Source organism: Borostomias antarcticus (genome assembly GCF_949987555.1).
Source record: "Borostomias antarcticus genome assembly, chromosome: 4".
Classification (NCBI taxonomy): domain Eukaryota; kingdom Metazoa; phylum Chordata; class Actinopteri; order Stomiiformes; family Stomiidae; genus Borostomias; species Borostomias antarcticus.
In genome coordinates, this window is record NC_140237.1 from 35,142,453 (window position 1) to 35,157,153 (window position 14,701).

The following is a 14,701-nucleotide window of genomic DNA, read 5'->3' on the forward strand; positions in this document are numbered from 1 at the left end:
CTATGTATTGTACCCTACTGTACGTTCGTTCGCTGGAGCAGAGTCACTGGAATGTATCCTTTATCCTCTGACTCAGGAGAGTGTAGAATGTGGTCACTACTCCAGTTATTTCGCTGAATCATGTTGTGCGACCTAGAATGTACGCACATGGTATTGTTTACATAATGATCAACTAAATATTGAGGCATAAAAAAATAAAATGTGGATTGGCCTACATTGGACTCAATTTGATGGATGAAATGTATTTATATGGAAACTGTAATGGTATCAGCTGCTATAACAAAACAAAACAAAAAAGATTGGTATCGGCAGTGTATTGGCAGATATGGCTCATAGACAATCGGTGATCGGTATCGGCCACAAAAAACGTTATCGGAGCATCCCTAATTGTAGGCTATTAAGTGAACATTTGGGAGAAAAAAAGCTAAACATCAGACCTGGGTTCAAACCACATTTGTGTCTCTCAACTACTTTGGCTGTGTTTAATTTGGCTTACCCAGTACTTACCCGTCAGTGACAAAGTCTCCAAAGCTGCCCAGCTGGCACACTGGGGAAACCAAATCAAACACGCCTAAAGCAATCAACTGATCACAGATAGGATTGTCCCCTATAACCGGTCAACGGCACAGCATCCTGCCCAGCAGCCTTACCCTGTAGTAGTCAGTGCTGTAGATATCTCTGGACATCCCGAAGTCTCCGATCTTGACCAGGAGACCATTTCCCACCAGGCAGTTGCGCGTGGCCAGATCCCTGTGGACAAAGTGCTGCGAGGCCAGGTAGACCATCCCAGAGGAAATCTGGGTGGCGATGTGCAGCATCTGGGAGAGACCCAGCTCCCCGTTGGACTGCAGTGGCTGCCCGTCCACCAGGATCATGGCGTCAGGCCCGTGGGCTCTGCAACAAGAAATCACTATGAAAATCACAAATCAAAACCACATTTATTCGCCAAGTTCCTTTACTTAATATAAAACATTGTGTGATTGAGTGTACAGTGGGCTCCAAAATGACTGGCAGCGCTGACAAGCAATTCACAAGCAATATTTTTTTTTTAAATTATTAAGAATATAATTATAGAACAGCTCCAAGTACCAGCATGTGATAAATACAGTACTACAGTATATTCATGTTCCATGGAACCAACCAAAACCATTTACTGATTTAATTAAATACATTTCCTCCAAATCAAGGTTTCACAATTCATGGCAAGCTTAAAGAATATTGTAAATAACCCTAAAGCTTAATTTATACTGTCGACAAGTGTTGTACAACAAATGTTTGCCGACAGAAAAAAATGTTGATCGACATTTAGCGTTTATACTTCAGCGAAGTGTCTGATCAACTCCATGGTAACTTGCAGACGCGTGGCTGATGCATTGGGTACATTGCGCAAATGATGGCCGCACCGGTGCCGGTGGCTGAAATAGATGAGATTATAGGAGGAGGAAGAGATTTTAAATTTGATTTTGTTGAGAGAGGGGGAAAAAAAAGAGAAGGTGGTCGGTTCGTCCACTCAACAGAAAAAGAGAAATTCAAGGGGATTACCTGCTTGTTCAACAGATGCGAGAGATGGATGAGAAAATGCACTTTCGTTATTTTAGGATGTCCGATAACCAAGGAAGCTGAAGCATATCCATGGCAACAAACGTGCCTTCTACAGTATTTAGCTATCCAAAGTGACGGCGTCTGCGACATTAGAAAGTTTGGTAGGTATAAGACACCCCTGTCCGACACAAAAAAGTGTTGATAGTGACGTCATTTCTGTCTGTCAACACCTTCAAAAGTATAATTTGGCCTTAAAGGAAAATGCTCGTTTTTGACAACCTGGACCTTATTTAAGACATATTATAAGAAGTTTGACTCACCGAGATAACTTTTGTGTTGTTCGGAGGCCTGTAGAAGAAATTTAAAATCCAGCGCGAGCCAGTATATCCATGTAATAACGTCGGACGGGGCAACGGGAATGCAGTTTCTCAAAATCCATTTTCGGCCGCTAAACGGTTGTTTTCATCAATCAGATTGGATGAATCTACAGTTGAGATTCCTCAACGCCAGCCATTGTTGTTTTGGTTTTCAAACACGGGGTCTTTAGCCTCTGTAATATGATCTTTACACGCCTCTCCCCCACTTGCTCCAGCACGCATGCGCACAGGCCAGCGCGCAGACTGGCTATTCTCCCTCACATTCTCTGCGCTACGATCGTTGTTGGTGCCGAGAATATTGTCGTCGTCATTCGTCAGCAACAATCCGATCGTAGCGCAGAGAATGTGAGGGAGAATAGCCAGTCTGCGCGCTGGCCTGTGCGCATGCGTGCTGGAGCAAGTGGGGGAGAGGCGTGAGAAACTGCATTCCCGTTGCCCCGTCCGACGTTATTACATGGATATACTGGCTCGCGCTGGATTTTAAATTTCTTCTACAGGCCTCCGAACAACACAAAAGTGATCTCGGTGAGTCAAACTTCTTATAATATGTCGTAAATAAGGTCCAGGTTGTCAAAAACGAGCATTTTCCTTTAACCCTACCAAAATAATGCCAGGTATTAAATTCCACTTATTTAAGTTAATCTAAGTCTTAAAGGAGAATGCTCTTTTTCTGCATATTATAAGACGTTTGACTCACCGAGATAACTTTGGTGTAATTCGGAGGCCTGTAGTAGAAATTTAAAATCCAGCGCGAGCCAAGTATATCCATGTAATGGCAGCGGACGGGGCACCGAGAATGCAGCTTCTAAAAAATGTATTTTCTGCAGCGAAAATACATTCTCTACGCTACCATCGGCTTGTTGGTGCCTGGAATATTGTGTGCAATATGGCTGAATATTTACCAGATTTTGAGGATATAGAAGATGACTTAGAATATGATGGAAGCCAATCGTAGCATAGAGAATGTGAGCCGCGAGTGTAGCCTACAGACGGAGAATAGCCAGTCGGTGCATGCGTGCTGGAGCAAGTGGGGAAGCTTAGAATTTTGTTTCTAAAGACGTTTCTAAAGATCATATTACAGAGGCATGTGAAAACCACAACAAGCCCTTGCTCTATGGAAGCACAACTAGTGATTCATAAAAATAGATTGATGAAAACTATATTTATATATTAAATATTTTTTTTAGAAGCTGCATTCTCGGTGCCCCATCCGCTGCCATTACATGGATATACTTGGCTCGCGCTGGATTTTAAATTTCTTCTACAGGCCTTCGAATTACACCAAAGTTATCTCGGTGAGTCAAACGTCTTATAATATGCCATAAATAAGGTCCAGGTTGTCGAAAAAGAGCATTCTCCTTTAAGAAACTCTATTGAGCCATTACATGTACATCACTTACTGTTTCACTATGGTATAAAAATGAGGTAACACGCATGCTTACCGGAGGTCATTCCCATGCAGCAGGCCCACTCGTTGGGCCTTTGCCGGTAAGTCTCATTCCCAGCTGGACACCTACACAGTGTGCAGCTATCATATCTACTCTCCGCCGTTGACTTCTGTTGTGGAATCACCATGTCCTACCCCTATACTGGCCTATTTAATATCTGTTTAACAACGCAGTGGGCTCTTTTATAAGAGCCCTGGCCTGTAAGTACTGCCTTGAGCCTCTCTTTGTTATAGCCTAAGTTTGATTGGTTGAGCCTGTTGCTGGACAGTCTTTATCTTATCTTCCAGCATGCCGGATGGCTCCACCAACCGGAGCTGTTCCCAGGACCTCCTATCTCCCACCCACTGCACCCAGAGACGGAGATGACATCACCGTGCGGCCTGGAGGTGATGCGCCTGGGAATGGAGATGACATCACCATACAGCCCCCCCCCCAAAGTGTCCTTCTCCCCAGCCTCTTGCCCATGCCCCTCCATTCAGCCAGCTCCTCCTTGCCCACTCCTCCCCCCTGACTCAATCACTTCCACCATTATTATTGGCAGCTCTATAGTCAGAGACATTTAAAGAGTTCACTGTTTCCCGGGTGCTCAACTGTGATCTCCATCACAAACTCGCAAGCATCCTGGCTGGCAACGCCAAGGCCGAATCCATCATCCTACACATAGGAACAAATAACATCAGAGCCCGGCAGCCAGAAGTTTTAAAAGATGATTTTAAAGCACTGATAAATACCCTGCTAGACACTGGAAAATGGCTCCTCATCTCTGGGCCCCTAACTACATATCGAAGGGGTGTTGAGAGATGGTCCAGACTGTTCTGGCTTCACACTTGGCTAGTACTACTGCACTTCAATAGGAGTCTGCTTCATCTCCAACTTCTACCTGTTCTAGGCGAGGCCTAGCCTATTGAAATGTGATGGTCTCCACCCAAACTGGCTGGGGGCCAGGCTGCTCTCTAAGAACATGGCTTCTTCCATCAGGCGCTGACATTGTGTTGAAAATTGTACAGATCCATCTCCCCTAGGTCCGACCTTATTGACTCAGTGTACACAAATGGATCTGGTGGTATTTTCGACAAAGTAACTAACTCTGATCTGACAGTTTTAGTGATCCTAGTGTTTCTAGTGGTATACCTACAATGCCTCTCTTTTTCAAGAACCTACAGAGCCAGCCACAGACCAAGTATCCACAGCCAATTTGATATCTGTGCCTCTAGCAAAGTGTATCTCGAGCCAGTCCCCCCACCCAAAGAACATATCAATGGCAATTCTTAATATCAGGTCCCTTGCTGGCAAGATGTTTCTCATAAATGAGAACATAAACTTGTCTTTATGTTTCTGACTGAAACTTGGCTGGATACAAATGGATCAGCAGCCTTGATTGATGCCTCTCCCCCAAACTACAGTTTCTCGCAGTCTACCAGAATTGGGGAAAGGGGGTAAGGAACAGCCACCAAAGCAACTGGTGCTCTGAGCTGCAGGAATATTTCCTTTGATTACTTTACCTTATTTGAATACCACACTGTAGTTTTAAATTGCCACTCCCCAGTTCTACAGTAGCAGTAGCTGTCTGTAGATCACCCAAGAAATGCCTTTTTAGCAGATTTTTTAGAACTCCAGTCTATGATCCACACAAACTATAATCAGATTATTATCACTAGAGAATTTAATCTGCATGTTGACAATTTGGGTGACTCAAAGGCCATTCATTAAACTCCAGGGACTTAAGTCAACATGTTACTGGCCCCCTCACAACCAAGGCCACACCCTTGACCTCATGATCACAAAGGGTCTTAAAACTGTTGTCTTCTATCAGTGACCTTAACATCTCAGACCATTTCTGTATTTTCTTTATAATATTGCTATGCAAAGCTGTAATTAGTACTCAACGCTTTGTTAAGAAGCGCGATCTGAACTCTGTAGCAGCTGATCATTTTAAAAATAATGATGAATGCAAATAGTTTAACGTTCCCGGAAGTGGGGCCTTCACATGTTAAAGGGGTAGTGTGCTATTTTGGACATTTAGCCATATTTATGGTCTGTCTACCATGAACCTGAATTTCCATAATTTCACTGATTGTTCCAGTATTGCGCTAGCTGCAGTTTCTATGCAAGCTCTCACTGGACTACAATGTAAGTCAATGGGGCATACGTAAATGTGTTGAAAAACTATGATGAATGTGCTTTTTTGAGACGGAAAGTAATTTTACCAGTCTCAGTATGCTCTCCTGTGAAATGTATCGCAATCTGAATATTTTTAGATGTTTGGCAGGACTTGCACATAGTCCTCTGTGGGAAGAGTGAAAATAAGCGCCAGGGGAATGCTTATGTCCAAGCCATGCCAAATATGTAAAAATATTCTGATTGCGATACATTTCATGATGTCCTCTGACGCTGGCAAAGGTTCTATCCTGCCGCTATTTGATCTCAATGCAGCTTTTAAAACTGTGGATCATCGCATCTTGTTAGACAGGCTTAGAGAGTTGGTCAGCGTCTCAGGGAATGCCCTTGACTGAATGCCCTTGACTGGTTTGCCTTGTATCTCTCAGGAAAAAGTTTCTCTGTGGCTGTTGGGCCTCATGTGTCTGAATCCACTCCCATACTGCGGGGTGCCCCAGGGATCGATATTAGGTCTGAATCTGTTCGATCTGTACATGCTTCCTCTTGGTCTTATCAGCAAATTTGAAGGGATATCATTGTTGTCAGGCAGACAATATTCAATTTTATTTTTCCTTTAAACCTGACATGACTGATAATTGTTTGTCTGCTATAGAGGAGTGGACAGCCAGTAACTTTCTTCAACTAAATGCTGACAAAAGTTATCATTGTTGCTGCTGACTGCATTGCTTCTAATGTGGCCAGCTGTATTGGGTCCCTCAACTGTAATGACATAAGACATCTTGGTGTCTTCTTTGATCAGGCTATGCACAGTGACAAGCACATCAAGTCCTTGACCCATACTTTTTTCCACTTCAGAAACATTGCAAAACTCAGATCTATTGTATCACACTAGAGAGAGTTAGAAATGATTATCCATGCCTTTGTCTCATCATGCCTGGAATATTGTAATTCTCTTTTTTTACTTTCCTCAGCAAACCATCCTTGGACCGCCTCTAGCTGGTTCAAAAAGCTGTCGTCAGGCTGTTGACCAGGTCCAGCAGAACATATTTCTCCTGTCTTGGCCTCCTTGCCCTGGCTTCCAGTTAACTTCCGGATCCAGTTCAAGGTTCTTGTAATTATGTATAGAGCCTGGTCAGGAAACTGTAAATCTGTCTGACTTGCTCCATGCACATGCTCCCAGCAGGTCACTGAGTTCTGCTGACCAGGCTCTGCTGGTTGTCCCTCACAGCAGGCTCAAGACCAGAGGTGACAAAGCCTTTGAGTCTGTGGTACCTAGATTGTGGAATGCTCTTCCTCAGGACTTGAGAGCTGCAACCTCTGTGGACATTTTCAAGTAGCAGCTAAAGATGCTTATTTTTAGACAGGCGTTTGTCAATTAAATTTGACTCTCTATGACTGTTGTCCTGGCTCCTGGGTCCTCTGTGAAAAGTGCTTTACAAATAAAATGTACTTACTTGCGCTAGTACTAAATGAGGGGTACCAATAATTATGAGGTTAATAAAAAACTGTAAAAAAGTACTGTATTTGTTCAAAGCACGCATTCAAGTGGAAATTCGGTTATTTTATTATACAGTAGGCTACTGTATGTCTATTATGCTAGGCTATATGAGTTTAGTTGGCTATTTGATTGCAATTTTGATGCATTTTCACAAGTAATTAAGGGTATTTATTGGTCTATTATGAGTCTATATGAAACAAGTATACCACTTATTGAATTTGCTGCATTTTAACATAAGTTTCAGTCATCCGGACATTTCAGAGATACGAACAACCTTCGGTCCCGTTGGGTTCGGATAAGTGGGGTCGTACTGTAATGGTATTGAAAAAATCTTTCTAGCACTCAGTGCATGGGTGAAAACAAGCATGATTTCCTCTGCGGAATTACACAATGGAGCTCCTTCACCCTCATAAGCACTGGCTGATTGCAGAAGAGGCACCATGGGGTGACCACTTGGGAGAGCTCTCTCTCTCTCTTCCTTCCTCCATCCCTCCTACCATTTCTCGCTCTGTTTCTATCCCTCTCTCCACTGCTGCATAATGCTTATATTTGAATACATGCCTCACAGATAGTTATGCCTGAACAGAAACACATTTTCTCTGCATATACTGTAGGTGGAACAGTTCAGTGGGTTGTGAGAGAAAAAGGCCAATTTGCATGTGAAATACACTATCACAGCTGTTGCGGAGAGACAGTGAGCTCTCTTTGGACCGATGATTAATTCAAAGCACATCTTATCTGCATAGGGATTAATTGAAGGCTGTGACCAACATAGCAAAATTCTGGGAGGCCAAAGAAGCCAGATTAGTGGTGCCTTGCACCTTGAATGAAAGAATGTCATCATTCCAGGGATTGCCTTTCAATTCAGGAATGATTCATAAACTGAATTCTTCAAAAACAGAGTGATATCACACCTAATCCCACATCATTACGTCTGATCTTTGCAGGTACTCCTGGCTCCGACATCAAAACCAAAGTCAAAGACTACACTCACACTCCAAATCTCGCCTGGCCTGCTGTAGCACCAGAAATAACTCTTTTATCACAAAATGTCTTCAATTCTGGCAATCATACTCTAGCAGAATATGTGAGTATTATGAGTTTCATAATAATTGTACATACCGAGGTCACTCTTATTGTAGTGTGTGTGTGTGTGTGTGTGTGTGTGTGTGTGCGTGTGTGTGTGTGTGTGTGTGAGAGGTAGTTAAGTTACTGACAATTTGTAGTTAGTTATCATTACTAGTTACTACTTTCAAAAGCAACTGAGTTAAATTACTGCATATAAACGGTAACTAGTTATTAGGGAACATAACTTTTGCATTACCTGCTTGTTCTGCATGTCCTTGGTCACTGATGCTAGCACTCAGATTAGGTATGTAGAAGCGTGTTGTTCTATTTCGTGGAGCTCCGTCCCACAGGGCTAGCTATTATTGGCTTGTGAAACCTAGCCAGCTACAATTGACCGAAGAAAGTTGCTGCGCCCTCTATAGAGACATGGGTTATCCACTCCGCTCGGCTGCATGGGGCCGCAGCATGCCAGGGTGGATCTGGGGCTGTCTCCTGACTGCCAGACCTGCGTTCAACGTGAGCCTCTGGAGAGGCTTCACCGTGTGCAGGTGTTCAACTGCCTGTCGCCGCCACTGGTGAATAAGATCCTGTACCCACGGAGGGCGGCTCAGACGTGGTTAAAGATGTCGGCGGTCGGCTTCAGCAGCCTGCGCCGATGCTGTCCCTCCCTCCGTCTCATGATGAGGCAGGAGAGGTTTTCTGAGGCCGACAACCACTCACCCTCAGAAGCCTGGGATGCTGGCGGCTCGTCATCCAGTGATCCCAGGCCCGGGTCTTTCAAAGCTGCACATCATGTCGTCATTCCCCTGCCAGAGGTTGTGGCTGCGACAGGACTGCCTCTAGGTTGTCACATGCTTACGGTGCCGCAAATGCTGGAAGTGTTCCTTCCTGGCGATTGCTGCACCAGTATAGACCTGAAAGACGCTTACTTCCACGTGCTGATAACTCCTCGGCCTCGGATGTTGCATTTTGCCTTGGAGTGGCATACAAATATACCAGACTCCCGTTTGGATATGCGCTCGCCCCCAGGGCGTTCTTTATTTGTGTGGAGACAGTGTTGAGACCACTGCGCTGGCAGAGTATAAGGATCATCGCGTACCTGGACAACCTGCTGGTTCTGGCTCTGTCGCCTCTTCTGGCATTAAGCACACCACCACGGTGATGAGGCGTCTGACCGACCTGGGATTTGCGGTCAATTGGGAAAAGAGATCTCTGTGGCCAGCCCGTCAGATTGTTTACTTAGGTATACATCCGGACACGGGCACCATGAGAGCGTGTCTGTCCAATTCCAAGGAGGGAATCGATAGACGTCTCCAAGTTTTCCGTCCATCTCTGAATGTCTCTGTTCTATCGATCATGCGCCTTCTGGGCCTCATGGCAGCAGCTCGGTTGATGGTATCACTGGGTGTGCTGCACCTGAGTCACACCCAAAGGTTGTTCGCACGGCTCCGTCTAGATCCTGTGCAACACAGACGGCGCCTTATGCAGGTATCGAGGCTCCGTCCGCCTCGATACCTGCACAAGGCGCCGTCTATTGGAGGGACCGGCGTGTAACAGCACAGGGCGTTCCAATAGGGAGTGTCGGCTCACGTTGCTGTTATCACAGACGCATCTCTAGACGGCTGGGGCCGTACATGCCTGTCCCAGGGCTGGTACATTCTGTGCCAAACAGCAATTGTTGTGGTTAGAGTTAGAGCTGGGCGCCGAGGCGGCATAGCTTATCATGACCTCGCAAGGCCTGAGGGACCAGACCAGTCCAGACCAGTCTGATCGGGGAAGAAGGGAGGTGGAACGCCCCCAAACCATAAGAACTGTGCTCGAGCTCAGATGCTTTGATTTGAGTCCAGACAGCATACAGACAGGTCAGCTGTACATTAGACTATATGCCATCGTCTTTTGGATGTTAAACCTTCTATAATAAACAGCTTTTGATTGTCGCTCAAATCCCGTGTTGGAGAGATTCATTTGGGATACACCTGGAAAAGGGACACTGGACTGTGTGGTATTTTCTGAGATTGGGGGCCGTCTTTTATTGAAATCAGAACACAACGCAGAGCTTAAGAAGGACAATGATAAAAGACAACGAAAGTCAATAGTGGTGACACTGTGGCAATGGGCTCATGTCAACCTCCGGTCTCTGATGGTGTGGCACATTGCCGGCCGCCTGAATGTTGGGGCAGAGTTGATGTCTCGACTAGGGCCTCATCCAGGTGCGTGGAGCCTACAGTACATCCTCGGATTGTAGCTCAACTGGGCTTGGTTGGGAAGGGCCGAGGTGGATCTCTTCGAGAGAGAACGCAAAGTGTCCCCTCTGGTTCTCTCTGAGTCAGTGGGGCTAATCCTACCATTGTTAGCCAGGGCACTGTCAGAGGGTCTATCAGTCTATCAGGCGCAGTTTGAACCAATAGAGCAGGTCTCTCTCCAGTGGCTCTCTATGAAGACCGCGCTGCTCCTTGCATTGACATGGGGAAAGCAGGTCAGTGATTTGAGAGCGCTGACAGTTTCTCTCATCACGGGTGATGGGAGCAAAGCTGTTTTGCGCACAGATCCATCTTTCATTCCAAAAGTGGTCCGGGGGCGCGTTCTGTGCACAGGATTTGGACCTGAGAGCCTTCTATCTTCTTCCTCATGCTAGCGAGGAAGAGGCTCACTTACACTTGTCCTGTGCGTGCGCTGTCATGTTCAGCACATGGCTGCGGTCCAAACTACAGTACACCCCAGTTGTTGGTTTGTCACAGCTCGGGGAAGGTGGGTTCACCACTGTCTAAACAGCATCTCTCCCAGGGGATTTGTGAGGGCATCTCCAAGTCTTATGAGACTGGGGGTCGCCCTCTCCCTAGGCTGTTCGGGCACACTCTACGAGGGGCGTGGCCAAGTCGGTTGCCCTGTTCAATGGTGTGTCTGTGGAGGACATTTGCGTGGCAGCGACTTGGTTGTCACCATCTCTTTTTGTCTGTTGTTATTTTTTATCCATGTCATATATCTCTGTGGTATTGTCTTTGCTGGGCACAGCTGCCAGCAGGAGTCGGTGTTCGACATAATGTTCCAGGGCGAGACCATCTGGTGAGTGACGGTCTGCTCCTGTCCTTAGGAGAGGCTAGGACGGGCTATGTTACGATGTAACGGCATCCAGTCCGGCTCTCACGTACCTCTCCTTGCCCTCGGCTGTGATAGGCCGAGTGTGGCAGGGAGGGGCCAGTGCTTGGGTTGGCTCAACTTTTGGAACGGTCTCACCTTGGAGCACTGGCTTGTGTCTGTGTGTCTTGTGTGGCTGGCCAGTTTTGTTACTGGGTCCAGCAAGAGTGTACTGTATGGTGCGGTCGTGTAGCTCCACTTATACCAATAGGAAATAGCCCTGTGGGACAGAGCTCCACAAAATAGAACAATGGCTACGTATTGGAGCCCCAGAGGGCACAGATTTTGCTGAATCCGCAGTCTGCTCGCTGAAAGTTTCTGTTAGGAGCAGATGTGCAGGCAAAGCCTGCTTACATATACAGTGGTGCACCGGACCTGGTTGGACACAGGTGTGTGTTTGTTTGTTTTTCTTCAGTCAATTGTAGCTGGTTAGGTTTCACAAGCCAATAGGAGCTATCCCTGTGGCACTACGCTCCACTCATAGAACTAGGTTTACAATGCGTAACCATTGTTTTACTTGGTGCTTGTAAAGATTAGAATTACTATTCTCTGATGTGGATGCATTTCTCACACCTGCACATACACTAGACTACTTTCACTCACTATTCATTGTGCCATCATAAGTTCGGGGGACATTGGATCACACAGGAAATCTGTTGTCTGCGGTTTTCCATTATGCAAGACAAAATTTATGAGTAACTAGCCCATTTAAAATGTGGTAATTGTAACTGTGCTATTTTAATTTGGAAGAATAATTAGTTACATTACTAGTTACTGTGTACCAAAAGTTGTGGAATTCAGTTACATAGAGTAACATGTAACGCATTACTCCCAACACTGGTGAGACGTTACCTCAGGAACTTGTTGAGGTCCCCATGCTTCATGTACTCAAACACCATGATGAGAGGGTCGCCGTCAACACACACGCCGTAGAACTTGACAATGTGGTCATGCTGCAGGTTGGTCAGGAGCTCTGCCTCCCTCTGGAAGTCCTTCCTGGCTGACAGGTTGGGGTCTTTCAAGGTCTGAAATAAAGAAAAACCTTCGGTAAACTAGTGCTAAATGTTGACTATAAAACAGAATCTGTTGAGGAATCGGATTTGACTAACAGACAAAAGATGAATTATAACAAGCATATTACAAGTTGCAGACATAAAGTATTGCCTGAAACACACACAACTCATATGTTATATTCAGCGGGGGAAATGGAGGTTAATGGAAGTTTAACTCGGGGGATCTAGGTGCATTCTCAATAGTACTGTGATCTAGTTACACTACACACTCCCATTCGCTTGGAGGCAAGGATGGTCACAACGTTCCAGTACATTCAGTATAAACACATTTACTCAATCAGTAATAGGATAAAGCAGAGAGCGCATTTATCCCCTTTGAAGTGGAGTACATATAACACAATTCCTGATGGAATGTCACTATGACCCGCCAGCACCATAGCAACCCTGAAGAAAATCAAATAATGATAATAGCGTCCCTTATTTGAGCCATGAAAACGTCTGACACTTCATCACTGAATGAGAAATACAGGAAGTTCTCTTACTTGATCTTTCCTGCCCTTGACTCCCTCTCCATGCATCCTGCTGTACTCCGCCTCATGACACACATCTACTGACAGTCTATGTTCTCCCTAGACAGTCTATGTTCTCCCTAAATGGTAAATGGACTGCACTTACAGTATATAGCGCTTTTCCACCTTAGCGGCACTCAAAGAGCTTTACAATGGCCTCTCATTCACCCATTCACACACACATTCACACAAAGTAGCTGCCATGCAAGGTGCTAACCTGCTCATTGGGAGCAATTTGGGGTTAGGTGTCTTGCTCAAGGACACTTCGACATGTGGACAGTCGGAGCTGGGATTCGAACCACTGACCCTTCGATCAGTGAACGACCCGCTCTACCAACTGAGCTACAGCCGCCCCTAGACAGTCTATGTTCGTCCTGACGATAGCAGCAGTGGCCCCAAGGCAGATTTTAGTTTGAGACCCCTGGTCTACATTGTTCCAAGACAGTCTATGTTCCTCCTAAACAGTCTGTTCCTGGACAGTCTGCGTTGTTCCTAGTCAGTGTATGTTCCTCCTAGACAGTATATGGTCCTCCTAGACAGTCTGTTCCTGGACATCTACGTTCTTCCTAGACAGTCTATGTTCCTCCTAGACAGTTGGTTCCTGGACAGTCTATGTTCTCCCTTGAAAATCTATGTTCTTCTTAGACAGTTTATGTTCTTCCTTGACAGTCTACTTCAAGCAGGCACAGGAAAATCGTCTGGTATTAAAACTAAAGGTTTCTTCTCCAGACACTACTCCAAAATAATACCTTCCGAATGCCTGACCACAGTAAATCTGAGGAACCCTGGTGACTCGTTTCTCTTCAGTGACCTTAACAATGTATTCTGTGCGCCTCCTCTGGTGGAGATGCAGGTGAATAGGGGAAGGTTACAATGCTAACACTCTCACACACTAACAATCTCAATTCAAGAGAGTGGATTTTACATGGTCGCTCTTGACTGGACTGACTTGACTATGCTTCTGCATTTCTCTAAGACAAGAACAGCACAAAAGATTTGAAGTGACATTACTTTTTGATATGATGAAGCAGGGTTTTTCCTGCATACAGGATTTTTTGGCACCCCCCAAAGAGATTTTAGCCAGAGCCAAAGGAAAATAACCAGGGCCAAAATGCAAAAAATTTAGAATAAAAATAGCAATTTAAATCCTCTCCAAATGTATTTGATGGCTTGTTTCAAGTGCGGTCCATCCCTTTTTCTTGCATTGTCCATGGTTTTTTACCACTAGTAATTGAGATAGTAGGTTATCAGTATCTTATCCATTTTGTGGCATGTCATGAGATTTCTCACGATTGTGAAAAGTGAGCTCAGTCAGAACGACAGCGAATAATAGGCCTATATATGCTGGTAGGCTACTTGGCATAAAACAGAAGTTTCCCCCAAAAAAGACCCATTCTGAGTCAGGAAAAACCCTGGCTGAAGGGTTGCCCTCCAAACAATGCCCTCCTAAAATACTCCTGTCTACCAACTCAATACTAAGACACTCACCATGGCATTGGCTGTACTGAACTATACTGAAGCATTCACACCTAACCCATAAAGGGGGAGGTCAAGGTTGTCCCGTCTCCTATTAAGATCATTGGCGACCCACAAAGTGTGCATCATATCCACCCTAAACCTGGGTGTGGCCTCTTCATACTGGACATGGCTCTGCCTTTCCTTCAAAATGGCATTTCAGCGGCACGCTGTCCGCTCTATGTCTAATTATTACTCTTTAACTCTCTGGACGGTGATCTTTCAACTCTCCAACTGATGGATATTGAGATGGATGCAGTGCCACCGTTCCCAGATGGCATGGCGTTCATCCCTGTCTGGGAATCTTTATCAGCCTCATGGAGTTCACTAGCCCACCTGCACTTTCTAGCCAGCGCCCCCCACAATGCCCCCCCCCCCCCCCCTTGCCCTCCCCCTACCACCCTCAGAACAGTTACGA

The 14,701-nt window shown here is 45.5% G+C and overlaps 1 protein-coding gene across 2 annotated transcripts in view; it reads right to left on the reverse strand.

Moving 5' to 3' along the window:
• ntrk3b (neurotrophic tyrosine kinase, receptor, type 3b) overlaps positions 1-14,701 on the reverse strand; it is a gene marked incomplete at both ends in the record, with an annotated part of 161,635 nt that overhangs the window by 12,375 nt on the left and 134,559 nt on the right. For both annotated transcript variants that reach the window (XM_084436618.1, XM_084436619.1), the window contains 2 exons: positions 651-894; positions 12,039-12,211. In XM_084436618.1, coding sequence (XP_084292744.1) covers positions 651-894; positions 12,039-12,211 — 417 coding nt within the window. The remainder of the gene's footprint in view (positions 1-650; positions 895-12,038; positions 12,212-14,701) is intronic.